The following is a 17,109-nucleotide window of genomic DNA, read 5'->3' as shown; positions in this document are numbered from 1 at the left end:
ACGCCGGTGCAGTCATCTGATCAGCCTGTTCATGACGCCAGACTGAATTAAAACTCAGCGACTTCTGGACTTCACGCCATTGATAACATTACGCACCCAACTTATAAATAAACAGCAATTGTCCGAATGCAAAACGTATAAAGAAGAAACTAAATGGTCAAATGTACAGTCCACGTGCATTAAACACATTCAACAAACTCAAATTAACTGCCACAGTAATGAAAATTAAGTGCACTAAATTAAGTCCCATTATGTACAATAATACAATGTTCAAAAGACATCCATTAAAACCATGTGCCTAAAAGGAAAAAGATGAAACCATGCACAACCAGTTAGCAATGTGCTTACCAGCAGACTGACCGTGATCAAACCTATACACTTCAACCTTTATTTCTTGACGTCAGGATCTTCCTATCTGTACAAAAGAAGGAACAGGGACTTATATCCCTGTTTCGATTAATGGAGCTGATGATGCTTTGGTGCATCCGTGGCTGCAAAAGTGGACACACCCTTGAATACAATTGCACCTGCAGTTTCCTTGCCCAAACACACACCCCCCCCACCTCACCGTATTTTACACTTAGAATACCTATGGAGAGTTAGTATTCACAAATACGTGGTTGCTGTGAGGAACTGCTACCCTTCCAAGCTAGTTCCAGGTACGATGGTGTTCTCTGGCAGCCCATTACTGCTTCCTCGTGGACCTTCAGGTGAGTCACCCACTGATTCAGTCATATCTTCTTGATGCACATCCACATGACTTGATGAAAAGAGTTCCTGCAAAACCTTCTCATCTATTAGCAATCGTATCCATTAAATGGGAAACAAATCCTAAAGGTTGATCAACAAAGAAAATCTGCAAGAAACGGAGTAACCACATTTTATCTTTGACTTCATCATGATCTAGGACAGCGAAAACTTAGACATACGAAACCGCAAAATCACATGTCAGAAAAGGATGAAAAATAAGTTTTACCAACATCTAGATCCAAATGAACACGAGTAACACTAACAGTCATGTCCGTAAGAGGAATCATTTCTTTATAGACACCAGAAAATCAACCCTTGGCTCAAGGGATATAAACAAAGATTTAATAATATTCAGTCATCGAATACTATTTTATTTATTTGGTAATTTCAGCCACTAACTGAGTTTTTATGGAATAAGGAAACAATACAGAAAGTCACAAAACAGAGCCACGGAAGCGAGTTAAACAATTTTTTTGCATGACTACCTGCATGAATATGTATGCAGTTACACCTCAACAGCTCTTGCACAAACAGCTTATACGCGACCAAAAGCAAAGGACTAAATTTTGGCCGCAGCATGTGTCTAGTAACATCAATCATACTAACATCAAGCATTCAACACAATATTGACTATCAGAAAAAGACAAAAAAAAAAGCTCCTTCATATTCAATGCACCGTCCAGGACATCTAATCATTAGTTAGATCCTGGTGAACCCTAACACGCATAAGCTGAACATGTGAATTTATTAATTAACGACATCGGACATTCTCTGGTAGCTTTAACAAATTTGCTTATCAATCAATTCAATGCAGCTTATACACATCCAGTATACTAAGCTACTTCATAAGAATCCCAGAAACTTATTGATCTTTTACCTGATAACCAGCCTCCGCTCCCTCAGAATAAAAAAGAATGGGGCGGCATCTCTTATCTTCATTCATCAAGCTAGAGTTCTGGAAGTGGGCAACAAGTGCAGCTCTACCCTGGATTCTTGCATATGCCAGAGAGGCAACCTTCTCACTGTTAAACTTCTCCCATTTCTTCCCATGGAATGCCTGTTAAGTGTATAAAAGGGGTTTAGCAAAGCTTCCCAAGTTTACATGGTTTTGTTATTTGGTTGGCCTAGTTTACACTTCAAAACTTCTGTCTCCCAATCATAAACATTTCAGAAAGTAGACCTAACAAGAACTGAATCAGCAAGTAGGGAAACAAAACAAAACCAAACCTCATAAAAGGATATTATGTGTGCAGGAGACACCACGTTTATAAATGCATAACCCACATTGCATTTATTCTGCACAGATAAAATCAAATTTTGATTTAGCTTAAGATACTATTATGAAACCACCATTGTTTGAATTTTGAGCAAATTACCTTAAAATCTATTGGCAAGTACAAAAAGTCGTATGTGCCTTTGTGAGTTTCATCTATTGCAGCTAAAAGCATCTTCGAGGTGTACCTGGAAAGCAAGTAAAAACCAGATTAGGTTTATGATCCCATATAATTGGCAACGAATCATGATATTTGATAATTTTTCCAAAGATATACTTATTTGGAATGTTTTTTATCATTATCGTTGTTCGAGTGTCTTCCCCCTTAATTATTTTGTCCAAGTCAAGCTGATACAGCCTCTTGTCTACTTGACCACCATGGTTGTCAACTCGCCGACTGCGGTTCCGATCAACTAGACCATCAATGCCGATGGAACTTAGACCAGAATAAGGAGGACTGCGAAAGAGCACAGGTCCAAATCTCTGAGGAGGCATCATTCTCATATTGGGTGAACTATTATCTGGCATGTTTCCTGACATTATGCCTTGATTCATAGTGGCCTGAGGAGTTGTGTTCATAAGTAAACTGCCACCATTTCGGTTAATCCCAGTATTTCCAAATGCAACTTGGTTCATGAAGGATGTCTCTGGTGACTCGGGAAAATATCCATACTGCCTCTCGAAAGGAACAACAGATGGAGCTGATCCAACAGGATGGTGATGCTGACTGTGTGATGACCCAGTGAACGAGCCATGATGGCCTGAATATAGAAAGTTTTGCCCTTGCCCTTGTCCATTTGACATGAATGAATTTCCTGTAGCCCTAGACTGCCAAGCAGAAGACTGCATATTATCTGTGTAAGAAGCCGAGCTACCCCAGAGAAACTGTGGGCCAGTTAGAGTTCCAACTCCAGATGCATTCGATGTAGAAGGACCAAAAGAAGTTAAATTTCCTAGAGTTGGGGTCACCAATCCATGACCATGATCTGGGAAGGAATGAGATTGCTGATATCCACTTCCATGTATGGGACTCCCACCAGAAATTACCTGATCAGCATGGCTGGCCCTATTTTGGTCCTTTCCGATTGGTGCAATCTTAGTGGAAGTTGATATCATTGGAGGAAGTACAGAAGCTAGTCCAGGCAAATGATTATTTTTAATGGGGCTCATTGCTCCCCCACTAGGGGACTTGCTAAGAACTTGTAGTGGACTGTTATCATTTGGACTACTGAATTGTGCCCATAGACCTGTCATTCAAGAGGCACCCAGTTCAAATCACAAAATATGGCAAATGTAAAATATGGTGTTAAGAGTTGAAAAGAAAAGGCAAAGATGAACACTTGTATAAGACAATATAAACACAAAGATACACATGAATTTAGGTGCGTGTTACCCAAGTATACCTGGTGGTGAATTGGCGATAGGTGATCCCCCATGGTGCCGATAAACTCTGGTCTCATCGTGTTCTAGCTCATGAGTCAATTGTTGCATTAAGCTGTTTAAAAGATTGAGCTTTTAGCACTTCAGTACTAAATAATTCCAAAAAGAGTTTATGGAAAAAGCTACCCATGACAATAAGAAAACAATAAACCATCCAAGAATGAAATATATGCAAATTTAATGTAATAGTGCAAATTAGAGTGGAAAAAAAAATTCTACAGATCTTGTATAGCACTTCTCTCCAAGAATGAGATATATGCAAACACTAAAATCAATGTACATACTTCCTGCGAGCTCCACCAGGGCGGCTTGGTTCTAGCTTTATTCGCTTCCCAGCTATGTCACTCTTGTTCAATGACCGCAGGGCAGCTTCTGCTGCTCTGACATCATAAAACTCAATAAATTTGTGGTGCCGCTTGTGAGGAGTCTCCCTTATCTGCTTCAAACAGTAAAAAACCGACACCTTTGCATTAGCCTCAGGTGACTGGTAACCTTATGTGAAAAACGATCTCTGGGATTAACAAATATAAATAAAACTTCTCACCTCTTTAACTTCTCCATAGGCACCAAATATTTTCCTAAGGTCCTCGTTAGAAACGGAAGGATCCAAATTAAATATCACGAGAGTTCCTTGATTCATATCTTTGTCTGTTGGGTTATCCTGAAAATTACTAGAACAGATAATGACCAAGTAATAGAGAGTAAAATAGGTTACAGATTCTCCATAAAAAAAAAAAGAAAAAATATCCATATTGAGACCTTTGGAATTGAAAAATGTATGTCAAGCTTTCTCCGTCTTAAGGGCTTGTTCTGTAATGCACGCATGGCAGATCGAGCAGATCGTATATCATAGTAAGATATCATCACAAATCCCCTGTGTTTGCATGCCGTATAAAGACTTCGGATGTCCCCAAATTGCTAAAAACATGAAGCAACAAATAAATGTCAAGAGAAAGTCAAGAAACAAAGTTCTGGAATAGGAATGAGCAATAAGAAAATTACAATTTAGAAGAAGATTTCATAAGAAGGCAATAAACTAGCATGTTGACAAAATCAGACAAATTATTAGCATTATGCATGTAACTTGACAATAGATAGCACGTTCTATGTAATCTTCAGCTAAACAGTAAAAAGCTAGCACATATTAGTCTAACCATTGCAGCATATCAATCACTAAATGAAAAATGGGTTTCTATAAGAAGTTATTTCAGATCAATAATTAAAAAAACTCGCACATCAGTTTAACTGGTTTTCTCGAAAGGCTATTTTATATCACTCATCCTACCTACATTGTATGACAAGTCATCTCTGTCTTTATTTGCCATGGCTATGAACTTGACTTTTACATTTAGGTTGATAGCAAGATTTCATGTCATAATAAAGTTACTCTGCATCCTGGGTGACTAGGATTGCAGTCACAGAATAGCCTCTTTGCTAGCAGGGATAGTACACTAACCCCGCCCAAGCTCCGGATAGCCTTGTGAATTAGGTTGCCTCTCTAGGGTTAATATTAGGTTAGCAGCAGGTCACAAATTTGTCATCTAGGGCATTATTGATCTCCCAAGTTGTGCTCTTTAAACAATCCAGCTGCAATGAGAAAAAGCTTGAACATGATAGTATTGCTGAAGATGATGATTTGGAAACAAATTATATCAGTAGGTATGCCACATCACACTAAATGTTGAAAGTAGCACTTGGTATATTTGCTTAATAGACCAAGATGTAGCATGCACTAGTACCACAAGGGACAATATTTAAACGATTCACCATGTTGCAGCATTTTTTTTATTGATAAACAAACATGAGATGAATAGAGAAAACCAACAACCAACATTCCTATATAACGTTTTCATAACAGAAAGAAAATAACTTATTTTATAAACTTAGTGGTTCCATATAACAAAAGATATAACGAAAATAAGTTAGCAATACTTCCGACACCAATACAAGTAGTTCAACATTGTTATTAGCTTTAAAAGATATACCAAACAAAAGTAGTTCCACATTGTTATTAACTCATAGAAAAAGATAATCCTTCAACACCAATTCAAAAATTTTACAACGCTTTGCATATGACAACAGAGAATAGGTAACCTAATCTTTCTAAAAATTGCTTCTATATTAGTAACATTAGAACAATTGGGAACTTAAATTAACAAGACATAAACCAGGAGAAGGAACCATTTTCACAGTTTTTGCACAGAATTCACTACATGAAAATTAGCAATACTTGCAACTACAAATTAAGCTAGATATAAGCTGAAGCAGATTGAAAGCAGAAAGTTATGCAACAGAATTACAAACACTTACCTCAAAGAGCGACCTCAATTCAGAGTCTTCAACATTACTGTTGATGTTACGCACAAATAGAGTTCTCGAAGGATGCTCTCCATATGGGTGTTCCCCAGAAATAGTCCCAACACCATTAGGAAGACCATACTGACTAATTCCATTGCCTAAAAAGCCATCAGAGATGTTTGCCTTTGCAATACCAACCGTAATGCTTTCTATAGGATCAGAATCCATTTCCATGCCCCCAACACTGCCAAAAAGATCATAGTCTTCAAGTTCATCAACTTGACTAGGCAACCCATTAAGGTCGAAATCATCCATTATGCCAGACAAAAGGGCTTCTTCATCATCAGGTAACAGGATCCCAGTCCCATGGAGGTCCAGATCATCCACACAAACCTTACTCTCCGCGTCATTGTTTCCCTTTTCCAGTTTGGAAGATGCATCAAAAGTCCATTGAGCACCGATGTGTGAATCTGCAAAATTCGCTGAATAACATAGCATTAATAGAGTTGATTTGAATGATATAGCCAAAAGTCAGTAACCATTAAAAGGAACAGCATACATTTTTCATGACGAAGTACTGGTAATGAGCTTGAGAAAAGGCTAACATCACTTGATCCACAGAGCGTATTGGATCCAGATGGAATGTCCCACGCATTTTCTGCCTTCTTTGGAGTCTTCACCGATAGAAAATTTGAGGAAACTATGCAATAAGATCAAAAGTTTATGATCAGTTTTGTTCTGCTACTGTTGAAAAAGCATGATTTCATTTCTACTTACCTAAACGAGCTGAATTCTCCGAAGTTTGCTCCATTGATAATTTCTCTACAATTGCCATGAAGAAAGACATCTGGTAAGAGAGAGAATTCAAAAGCAAAGGTTTCACACACGCAGAGAGAGAGAGAGAGAGAGAGAGAGAGAGAGAGAGAGAGAGAGAGAGAGAGAGAGATGCTCCACACTTTGTATACTACATATTTCTCGACGAGAGAAAGGCACTATTAGAGGACCATGATAAACAAACTCCATGTAGATATTTCATGGTTTCAATTCAACGTATGGACATTTCATGGTTTGTTCATAGAAGGTTTATAAGATCGTTCCAACATAAGAATTCTTCAGAACATCAATTGACATGTGTAACACCATGATTGATATCATAAATCCACGCTGAAATTATTTCTTTTAACTTCATGAAGCCACGAACCACACAATTGAATTCCAAAACCCCGTCAGCAGCATTGACAATAAAAAATGACAACAAGGAAGACTAGTGCACCAATAGTCTATCAAAAGCATCGAGTCATAAATGATAGTGCAATCTTATTCAATCAGCAACAAGGCAGAATCCAGCTAAGAATCCAGAAGAGCTGAAAGGGGGATTCGAATTAAAACAGAATCCTATTGTCTTTCGGCACATCTTCTCCAAATCGCAAAGGATAAGAACCCTAATAATCCCCAAATCCACCTATCTCTCACATCCTAGCCAACAGAAGGTCCAACTAGTCCAATAAAAAGAGCGGAACCCCTTACCAGGCGACGGAACAACTCAGAATTCGCATCGGTAACACCCAAAATTCCCTCGGCACGTAGACGAAAGCCTGGAGCGCACTTCCGCCGATTCCGACCCAAATTCCCAGCAAAACCACTGCGATGGCACCCAAAAAGATCCGCCCTAATCGGCCGAAATCGAGAACAAAATCCACGACCCAGCTCCGCTGCCTCTATTATTGCGGCCGAGGTGCGTCTCCTCTCCCTCCCTTCCGCACAAGGAAAACAGAAAGCGAAAGCGATGATCGCAGGAGCAAATGATGGAGAGAACGAGAGAGAGAGAGAGAGTCTTATTGGGTTAGTGCGCCGTGATTCAACCGTATTTTAATGGACTTGGCGTCCGTTGACACGCACCCCTCTCCCCTTCCCCCACCAAACCTGTTACTTGGCTTGTCCCTTCTCGTTCCTCGTCTCTCTCTCTCTCTCTCTCTCTCTCTCATACTGCCATTTCACCTTACATCACGATAATACTATATGCATAGGATCGATGAGTTAGGTGGTCGTTTCCCTTCGATATAACACATGACCTGTAGCTGATGCAGTACGATAGGAATCTAATTCTAATGATAATAATAATAATAATAATAATAATAATAGCTATTGGTTGTTGACGGTAGAGTTGATTAGTGTAATGCTCTCAATTAATAAGGCTGAGGTGGTTGGGAACAGTGTGACGCGCAAACGTCGCTTCGGGGATTATTTTATGGTTAGCAAGGTGGCTGGGGCGCACGAGGTTCGAATGGGCCGATCCATAGCCCGTATTGGAGAGGGCTTAAGGGACGCGTGTCGGCTTTCGGATGGTCCTGATCCGCTTGCGTGTTGGTTCGGATCGCCGTTCCCTATACGGCATTGTCGTGTGTGTGTGATCAAGTCAACCACGGTGTCAATAATTAATGGGTTCGAATGGCGACGATCCAACCTGGAGCTCACGTGGAAGTAAAAATGACGAGATCTGTACATGAGACGGTCAACCACGAAAAATGAGCACTGAAGAGAGTCGCTGTGGAACTAACTCATCATCGTACAGCTTCTGAAACAGTGGGATGCGTTTTTGTCTCAGAGGCGCTGTGGGGTCCATCGGGTTTGTCTCTAATTTAATTTTAAGTTTATCCGGAAAAGTATCCACTCGGAGCCGCCAATTCCTGCCACGCAACCTCCGCTTAACGGGTCGTCGGCTAGCCAAATAAGACCACCCGGAATATGGATCCGTATCCGAGTCGATCCCACCTTCACATTAATTTCTATCTCAAGAAAGTGTCATTGGGGACGTAGCTCATATGGTAGAGCGTTCGCTTTGCATGCGAGAGGCACGGGGTTCGATTCCTCGCGTCTCCAAATTTTAAGCACATTAATGTATTTTTACAGAAAATTATTTGGAATGTAGGAAAAGAGTTATAAATAAAAATATATATAATCACATGCCATATATATGTCTTCGCTTCTCCCCAGCGGCACATGATACAATGCACGCCCACAACAAGTGCATTCCGCGTTCACCTGAATCCACTCCTCCATATTGAATGCCATCACAAAAAAGTGTTGCAGATCTTTTAGCAGACACTGATACAGAATGTCGTCTCGTTGCTCTGCTGCTGCCGTTTAGATGGTATGAGGCGTTCTGCTGCAGAAAGGGTTGAGTAGGTTGCTAATGGCAACTATTTTTGTACGACAGCACGATGGTCGGCTAAGTACGATTTGACGTTTTCGTCATCTCTCGGTGTTCACCGACAGAAAGCCCCCCTAATGAGACAGTGTTCTACTTTGAGCTTTGGTTGGGACATGAAGTGTCCTTTTTCTGTTAACTTATTGTGACCTTTGTGACGAAGAATGGTTTATTTCCTGAGGTTGATGTATGTCTTATATGAGACAAGTCGATCGTAATTTCATGCACAATTTTGCAAGTAGCCCTCTATTTTGGGCCGGGATTCCAGAGGCCCATTACAGCCCATTTTGCAATCCAGCAAGTATGAGCAAGGAATCTGAGTGGGCGTGTCACATATCCGTCCCAGGGACCCTCTAATCGTACGCGGCGCTTACACCTGCGGGGCCCTTAGCTGAGGTCACGCTGACTCCTGCACCCGTCGGCCCCCACCACACAGTCATGCCCGCGAGAGAGAGAGAGAGTCGCACAGCGAGGTGGTAAATTGGCGGGGGTTCGTTTTGGTGGTCGGGCAATACGATCTCCGAAGAGCACAAGCAATGGAGCACCTGTCATCATAAGAGGCGAGGCGAGGCGAGGCGAGGAGATCACGCTGGGGAACCGCGACATCGATTACGGCCAGCGACGACAGCGGCAGAAGCCCATCTCGTAGGCCTCGAGCTCGGTGGTTCACCGCAGGTGCGACTGCCCACGCGTGCTCCGTAGGCCTCGCTGTCCCCCCCTCCCCCCCGGTCTCCTTCCTCGTCCACCCCCACACACACACACACACTCAGTCACTCTCTCTCTCTCCATCCACTGCAGACATTATGATGACAACACCGCACCCAAATGATGATGACCGTCCCCCCTCCACTGCCCCCGACACCAGCACATGAACCCGCACACCGTGGCAACAAATAGTGATCGCCACCATCTCCCTCCCTCTCCCTGTGTCCCCTCCGGAGTTCCCGAGCGGGTCCCCGGGGGCGACGCCTGCCATCCGACGGCTCCGATGATCCGACGACAGGCGTGTAAGGAGGAGCAGCAGCGAGAGCCAAGGGTGGGGGCAAAAAGGTGTCGACTTTAAATGGTTGGGGCAGGCAGGCAGGCTGTCGTGTTGGATGGAGGAGCGTCACGCGCAATCAAGTCGAAGCTCGCGCGCGTTCGCGCGCACAGACGCACATCCACCCCCGTTTGCCTGCCTCCACGCCACATTAATTGCTCTGCCTCAATTTTAATGAAAGCGCAGGAAAGAGATCTCCGCTTTGGAAGCTCCCATCATTAGCTACCTCGGAGGAAAGAGACACCGGAAGACGTAGATATATAGGAGGCGAGGGAGGGAGGGGCAAGGTGGCTTCACAGTCTCAGCCTCCCACCGTATCCCATAGGCCTCGTAGGCCGTCCAACTCCCTCCCCTGTCGCTGCTCCAGCTTCTTGTACTTGTGATCTCAGCTGACTCCTCTCGCGTTGCATCAGCCCGTGCAGGAGCCACCACCTCCGTAGGTCCCCTCTATATCTTCTCTCTTGCACCAGCAGCCATGTGTTTATCGTTTGAGCTTTGGTGCACGACTTCGTTTGTTTCTGCTCCCTCTGCTTTATCTTCTGCTTCGCGGCTCGACGGCTGTTGAATTCGATCGTTTCAGCTTTGAATCCTTCGTTTGCAGGACTGCGGGAACCGAGATCAGACCGGTAAGCATGCCGTGGTCGTCGATGGCTGCTGACTTCTACCTGAAGCGCGTTCGCTTGGTCGTCTTCTTTCGTGTCATAGTGTAAATCGCCCTCTCTGTTTTCCACCGCAACTCTCTCTTGAAGTGCGTTCGATTTCGTGTTTATTCGGTGAATTAATGACAGGTGAGTTGGAATCTTTGTTAGCTGTCGGGTGGTTTGGTCGCAACCTGTGTGAAGAAATTGAGAATGCACATTGAGGCAAATCTAAAGAGATACCGAACATTGGAGAAGGCTGGAGAGATCATAATGAGTGTCAGGATCATTGCTTATTCTCAATTGTTGCAGGTTTGTCAGGTAATTCCATAGTTACTGTGTCAAAAAATACTTGAAGAACATGTTTGATTCTCTTCTCTGTGTTTGAATTACTCCTACTGGTTGTCCTCTGTCTGCAGGCTGAGTACTTCCGCCAGTTGCTTAAGCCTGTCACGTAGGTTGAGAGCAAGTCGATCTGTTCTCTTCCTTCTTCCTCTGTCACAGAAGAAGAGCTATTCAATAGAAGAGACACTCCATAGCTAAGCTGTCTTTCCTTCCTCGAAGTCGGCATCGAACAGGAAACTCTGCTCGGGAGATCGTGTTGCTTGCTCTCGCCATCCTCTGCTCACTTTCACCAGATTTCTCCCACAAGCGACAGCACCATGCAGAGGAACCCGAGATACTTAGCCGGAAAAGCTCCACTTGAGGACGGCTACGGCTTCGACTCCGGCGCAGGCGCTTACTACCCTTACGGCGGCACCCCTGTTGCAGGGCACGAGCACCGTGATTTCCCTGCCCCGCTCAACAATATCGAGTTCCAGCCGTCGGAGACATGCCCCAAGAACTTTGTCATCTTTGACCAGACACGTCACAGGAGCCGGGTCATGTTCCACCCTTCGCTGGCGCACAAGTTCGGCTCTCCCGGCTTCGACGCCTACGGAACTCACGCTCACGACGCCGGCCAAAGTGCGCACAGGGATCACGACGAAGAGACAGAGGACATCGACGCGTTGCTGAGTTCGGAAGAAGGCGAAGACGACGACGTGGTGAGCACGGGGAGGACGCCGGGCAGCTGGGCAGGCCATTCCCCGGACACCGCCTGCTCCTCGCACTCGAAGTCCGCTTCTTCCAGGAAGCAAGTCTCCGGGACCGCCGGCAGTAGCAGCGGCAAAAGGGAGAAGATGAAGAAGATGGTGAAGACACTCAAGGGCATCATCCCCGGTGGCGATCGCATGGACACTCCTGCCGTCCTCGACGAGGCCGTCAAGTACCTGAAATCTCTCAAAGTGGAAGTCAAGAAGCTGGGGATGAAGCACCTCGACAACTGAACGCGATCCCTCCCATTCTTGAGGCGACGGAGAAGACGATCGAGTTCCAGTTTTTGTTTCTATGATTGGCAATGGCACAGCAAAGCCATGCTTTGCTCGATCTTTCTGAGCATGGCGAGCGGTGCTTGTTGGATGCTTATTTGCTCCTTAGGAATTGCTGTGATGTGGGGCAAACCAATGCCCACTCTACTGAAATCGTGCATGGTTTGCTTTTGTACTCCACCTCTCCTCTTCTCTTCCTTTTTCGATGAACTGATCCATTACCATACCAAACCAAAGACTGTTGTCTGCCTTTTGGAATCTCTTCTGGTAGTGACGGATGAATGTCTATTTAATGCCGTCATGGCTCACAGATCAGCTCCACTCCTGTGCGCTGCTCACTGCAGTTGACTACAACAGGAATCGGATAAGTGTTTGAGCAAAAGTCTCACCGGTGGGCTCTTTGCAAATCTAAACATTATCTTCTTCGAGTCATTTGGTGGGCGTGCAGCCAAAAAAAGATCTAATCTTGAGCTACGAACTGAAGCATTCAAGTCAGTCATCCCTTCACGAGATTGCCTGCAGGAGCAGCATGCACGATAAAGTGTACATGTTTACGAAATAGGTGCTCCGAATTATGTCACTCGACCTAATCTGCTCGAACAACCTCATGGAGTCGATATGTGCTGCTGCTCCAAAACAGAGAGCAAAGTTAATATGTGTACTACAATGTACATGGTGGAGTAAGCGGTGATGGTTGCAACATCAAGTAGTCGGAGGAAAAGGGGAGATGCGCAGTGTCGTCGATGGTGGAAATTAATGCTCGCGTTGCGTAACATGTGCAACAGATGAGGACAGCAATTCGCATCTCTCGTGCTCGGTGTATCGGCGAGCGAGGAAAGGAAAGATCAACAGGTACAGCAATCGATGGTCAAACACAGGAACGAGGAATAGCCGCAGGATGTTGACTGTCACATGTGATACACACATCAAAAAATCATCTATGGGATGATCAAAGGCATGGAATTGCGATACTCGTACAAATGAAGTCACTTCTTATTGTGATGGTTCACTGTGATCGCTGCTGTGTTCTCTTCCCTGCTCGCTTACCCGATCATTCTTCCTTCTCTCTGTTCCTACGAGAAGGAATGGAAGGACGAATCCAGGACAAGCAGTTTGAGGAAATATCTACTCGACAAAGCAAAAGAACAACAGAGCTTTGGATTTCCTTTCTTAACTTTATGGCGAGCTAATTGCAGACTTATTCTTACAGACCAAAAGTATGTATGTGTGTATGTAAGAAGAAGAAAAAGAAGATGGGAATAGGAAAGAAGAAATGAATCGGTTGTTGGTCTATTGAGCTCTTCAGCTCTTCTTGGAGCCAACACTTTCGTGTCTACCTTCCGACAAAATGTCTACTCCAAGACTATGTGATCTGAGTTCTCTCTCTACAACTCGGCGCACCTCGCCGGCGCGAATCCCAGCCGGGAATTCTTCAAGTCGTACGTGATGTGGAAGTTCTGCTGCTGGTTATTGCCCAGGATGGAGATCCCCCGCTGCGGCGTCGGCAGGATGGCGAGGCACATGATGTCCTCCGGATCCAGCCGGATGAAGTAGTTCTCCTTCGGGAAGTTCCACATCGCGCCGTCTCCGAACAAGATCGCGAATTCCGGCAGCTCCACCTTGGGTACTCCGGATACATTGTAGCAAGGATTCAGCACCGGGAAGTCTGCCACCATCGGGTACTTTACCCTCTTGACGATGGCTTCTCTAATCTTCTGATACGCCGGGTCGGCGACGTAGCTCAGTATGGTGCCGGAATCGATGATGGTCCCGCCGCTGCCGTCCTTCGCCAGCTCCCATGTCGCCGGTGGTATCTGCAGTGCCTCGCCGCCGACGAGGATTGCTTTAATCTGGACGTAGTAGAAGGTGTCAACGAGGTTCTCCTTCCCGGTGACGAAGGAGGTGTAGTTCAAGCCCGGGCGGCCGAGCAAGCTCGGGTCCTCGCCGAAGATGAGCTTGCTGCTGACGCTGAGGTCGCTGTTGCGGTCGACGAGGCAGTAGGAGAAGGTGTCGCCGTAGAGCGAGCGGAGTTGGGAGGAGAAGGAGAGCGGTCCCCGGCCGAGGCCCAGGAGGCCGGCCGCTCCGTGGAAGAGCCCGCGGTTCCAGTGGCCGCACCCGAAGATGACGTCGTCCACGCGGCGGAACTCGGCGCCGGCGCCGTCCGGGGCCGTGAGGTTCATGGTGAAGGTCTCGAGCGCGAGGTCTCCGGTGGTGTTGGAGCTGTCGCCGTACCAGTAGAAGTAGGGGCAGGGTTGGTCACGGCCGCCATTAGCGGCGGCGGAGCGACAGGGCTGGGGCGGGTCGGGCGACGAGACGAGGCCGCAGCGGGGGTCGGCGCAGCTGACGTTGCGGTAGGAAGAGGAGGCGGCGGGGTCGTAGACCGGGCCGTGCTGCTCGAAGCAGTCGTGGCAGGGGAGGCACTGGATCCAATTCAAGTCGCTTCCGGTGTCGAGGATGAGGGGAAAGTGGCGCGGCGGCGTACCGACGAAGACGTCGATGAAGTACTCGCCGGATCCCAGGGTGACTCCGGACTCGACCATGGCCATCAGCTGCCCGCCCTGTTTCGGGTGCGTCGCGATTGCCGTCTTTCGTCCCATCTCGGCGACGACCGCGCGGTGATCAGCATCGGCGGCGAGGCGGGAGATGGCGTTTTGGTTCTTCCGTTCGGTGATCCGCCGGAAGAGGGTCCCGATTCTAAGGGCGTCTTTATTGGCGGAGTGCTCCAAGGATTCCTTCTTGGTCCTGTTCGGCGCCGCCCCATCCCTTGTAGACCGGTGCTTGAGGTGGAGCCTCAAGGCCGGCGCCGCCCCATCCTTGGCGCTTGCGTTGTCTTCCACCCCTCCCTGATCCATGTTATCGTACAATAATCCTTGCTCATCTTTGTTGGGCGATCCGCCGGCCGCGTCAAGGTGGTCGTCACAGCCGGACTCCCCGGCGGAGGTGACGGCGTTGAAGCTCAAGTGGGTAGGCAATTCGATCCCGGGGAGCGGAGATCCGTGCGTCGCCGAAGAACTCCAGTTGTAGAGAGAAGCTGAAGATCGAAACGGTTGGAGAAGACAGCAGAATAGGAAGAGGTGCCATGCTTTGCAGGAGGCCATTTCCAGAGAGCAAGCAAGGGATAGAAAGAAGAAGAGGAGGAGGAGAGATCTATTAATTGCTTTTGGATCTTTGCAACAGTAGGATGTTGAGACAAAGGAACGAAGAAGAAGAAGAAGAAGAAGAGGAAGAGTAGTACGTGATGCTTTCCTCTCCCGTCTACGACTGAGAATAAGAAGAAGCTGTGAACTTTGAACAGAAATATAATACGATGAACACGCGGTTTGTTGGTCAGCAAGGAAATGGCGGAGTCAGACCGGTAATTTTCCGGCAAGTATCTCAATTAATACTATAGGAATGTGATCCAATATACATAAGTCCAGCTTTTGGTGTCAACCTTTGAATCTTCAAAGGCAACAGCTGAGGAGCTTTGTTGACTTGGTCATGGCAAACCGATGACCACTGTTCTTCCTGTGCACGGAAGTCCACCAGGTGGCACAGGTGTTCATCAATCCAATTGCGCAGGGAGTGACGAAACGGCATCGAGTTGGAAGGAAGGAAGGATGGAGCTGCAGGCGATGGAGCCGGTGGTCATATGTCGGGCGACCTGCAGCCGGTGGTTCACGTCCACGTCGATGTGCCCTTCCGTGGACGGCGGAAGTGTGCTTCAACTTGCCTGGTGGCCGGTGGGGTCGGGTGACACAAAACATGCATAGAATACACCAAAGCTGGTAGGTTTTGAACCAGTCATAATAGACAAAATTTATATATATATATATATATATATATATATATATATATACATGATATCTTAAATCCTAAATTTCTCAGCCTGCTTAAGAATACTATCAATTAAACTGCAATGATAATAGAATTGATATTGTTGATGGACTGATGTGTCGTGGCTGTCATATTATGTGGCTGTGAATTGATATTATGTGTCGTGACATAATACTATCATGATAATAGAATTCATATTGTTGATAAATCGATATGTCGTGACATAATAGAATTCATATTGTTGATGAACTAATGTGTCGTGGCTGTGATGGTCAACGGGTCGATGTCGGGAGTCTTCGGTCGGCCGAGCTAGTTGCTAAGGTCGATCATGCCCTCAGGACGGGGTGCTGACACCAGAATATTGATTGGTGTCTCTCGGTCGAGATGCTGGTTGGCAGTTCTTGGACGGAACACTGGTTGGCAACTCTCCATTGAGATGCTGGTTGGTGGCTCTTAGTCAGAACATTGGTTGGCGGCTTTCCGTTAGGATGCTGGTGGCTCAAGGGGTGGCCGCTCTCTTGTGCAGATGGCCCTCATCGAGTGATTACCAACTTTGGCCCCTTAATGAGTAAGTGAGTGCTTGGTTGGTTTGTTTTGCCTTCCTTTGGGCCAGATGCCAATCATAAGTTTTTATACTACTGTACGAGGGTCGACCATATGCGGGTTTGGCATGATGACCGATCCTCAAGGGGCGAGATGATACCTTTGTGCGATCGCTGTCTCGAGATACGCGGAACGACGCCATACAATCCCGTCCTGAGCTTTCCGGGACGGGACGTACCGACGAGCGTCTTGGTATAGATTTTAGCTCGGCATATGGCTTATTACATGTATCGCATAATTCTGAACTCTTATGCGACTAATTAATTGAACTATAATGCTTATGCCTTATCAAAACTGCAAGCAATGATTAAAACATCCACTTCATAAAAGCAAGTTTTAAGTGCTGTGTTGGAACCCATCACGAGAGAGAGCTTTACCTCTCGTCAACATAAGCAAGCCGTGTGTGTGCGCTTCTTGCGGTTGCGCTTTACCAAAGTCTCGGCAGAAGTAGGAGTCTTTTAATGTGGCATCCACCATCATATGTTCTCATTCTTTTTCTTCGTGATATATGTTCTCCTTGTTGATGCCAATAGCACTTACAACAACTCACCCACTTTCATGCATCTTTAGACCGCGTGACAGTAACACACGCTCTGCGATAAAGATTAAGCTTTCCAAAAAGCATCGGGGTTACAAAGTGAGCTGATTCTGCGCTAAAGCTCGTATTCTTTCCT

General features: G+C 45.8%; 3 protein-coding genes and 1 non-coding gene across 9 annotated transcripts; 2 read left to right on the top strand and 2 right to left on the bottom strand.

Annotated features, from left to right (window-relative positions):
• Nucleotides 1-219: 219 nt before the first annotated feature.
• On the bottom strand, nucleotides 220-7,589 carry LOC135583574 (protein MEI2-like 2). 4 transcript variants are annotated; one of them, XM_009423208.3, is made up of 13 exons: nucleotides 7,289-7,589; nucleotides 6,539-6,583; nucleotides 6,321-6,461; nucleotides 5,774-6,243; nucleotides 4,223-4,381; nucleotides 4,008-4,124; nucleotides 3,748-3,899; nucleotides 3,427-3,518; nucleotides 2,301-3,270; nucleotides 2,127-2,211; nucleotides 1,978-2,046; nucleotides 1,628-1,807; nucleotides 220-777 (listed from the first exon to the last, which is right to left on the bottom strand). In XM_009423208.3, the coding sequence occupies exons 2-13, from the start codon at nucleotides 6,570-6,572 to the stop codon at nucleotides 637-639; spliced, it is 2,610 nt and encodes an 869-aa protein (XP_009421483.2). In that variant the 5' UTR covers nucleotides 6,573-6,583; nucleotides 7,289-7,589; the 3' UTR covers nucleotides 220-636. The 4 variants fall into 4 exon arrangements, with proteins under 4 accessions (XP_009421483.2, XP_065028484.1, XP_065028482.1 ...); XM_065172412.1 differs by having other exon boundaries at nucleotides 5,774-6,231; nucleotides 7,289-7,566; XM_065172410.1 differs by having other exon boundaries at nucleotides 493-777; nucleotides 6,539-6,608; nucleotides 7,289-7,421.
• A 979-nt stretch (nucleotides 7,590-8,568) lies between these two features.
• On the top strand, nucleotides 8,569-8,641 carry TRNAA-UGC (transfer RNA alanine (anticodon UGC)). Its single transcript has one exon. It is a non-coding gene; the product is annotated as a tRNA-Ala (tRNA).
• A 1,233-nt stretch (nucleotides 8,642-9,874) lies between these two features.
• LOC135583570 (transcription factor bHLH144-like) lies at nucleotides 9,875-12,083 on the top strand. Of its 3 annotated transcripts, none has more exons than XM_065170820.1 (4): nucleotides 9,875-10,444; nucleotides 10,610-10,714; nucleotides 10,818-10,967; nucleotides 11,066-12,083. In XM_065170820.1, exon 4 carries the CDS (start codon nucleotides 11,309-11,311, stop codon nucleotides 11,972-11,974), a length of 666 nt encoding a protein of 221 aa, XP_065026892.1. In that variant the 5' UTR covers nucleotides 9,875-10,444; nucleotides 10,610-10,714; nucleotides 10,818-10,967; nucleotides 11,066-11,308; the 3' UTR covers nucleotides 11,975-12,083. The 3 variants fall into 3 exon arrangements, with proteins under 3 accessions (XP_065026892.1, XP_065026890.1, XP_065026891.1); XM_065170818.1 differs by having other exon boundaries at nucleotides 10,797-10,967; XM_065170819.1 differs by having other exon boundaries at nucleotides 9,875-10,448; nucleotides 10,797-10,967.
• Nucleotides 12,084-13,154: 1,071 nt separating this feature from the next.
• On the bottom strand, nucleotides 13,155-15,287 carry LOC135650527 (aspartyl protease family protein 2-like). Its single transcript, XM_065169950.1, has one exon. The coding sequence runs from the start codon at nucleotides 15,112-15,114 to the stop codon at nucleotides 13,402-13,404; it is 1,713 nt and encodes a 570-aa protein (XP_065026022.1). The 5' UTR covers nucleotides 15,115-15,287; the 3' UTR covers nucleotides 13,155-13,401.
• Between the last annotated feature and the right edge of the window lie 1,822 nt (nucleotides 15,288-17,109).

Source organism: Musa acuminata, chromosome BXJ3-10 (genome assembly GCF_036884655.1).
Source record: "Musa acuminata AAA Group cultivar baxijiao chromosome BXJ3-10, Cavendish_Baxijiao_AAA, whole genome shotgun sequence".
Lineage (NCBI taxonomy): Eukaryota > Viridiplantae > Streptophyta > Magnoliopsida > Zingiberales > Musaceae > Musa > Musa acuminata.
The sequence above is the reverse complement of the archived record's forward strand: the minus strand, read 5'-3'. Positions and strand labels throughout refer to the sequence as shown.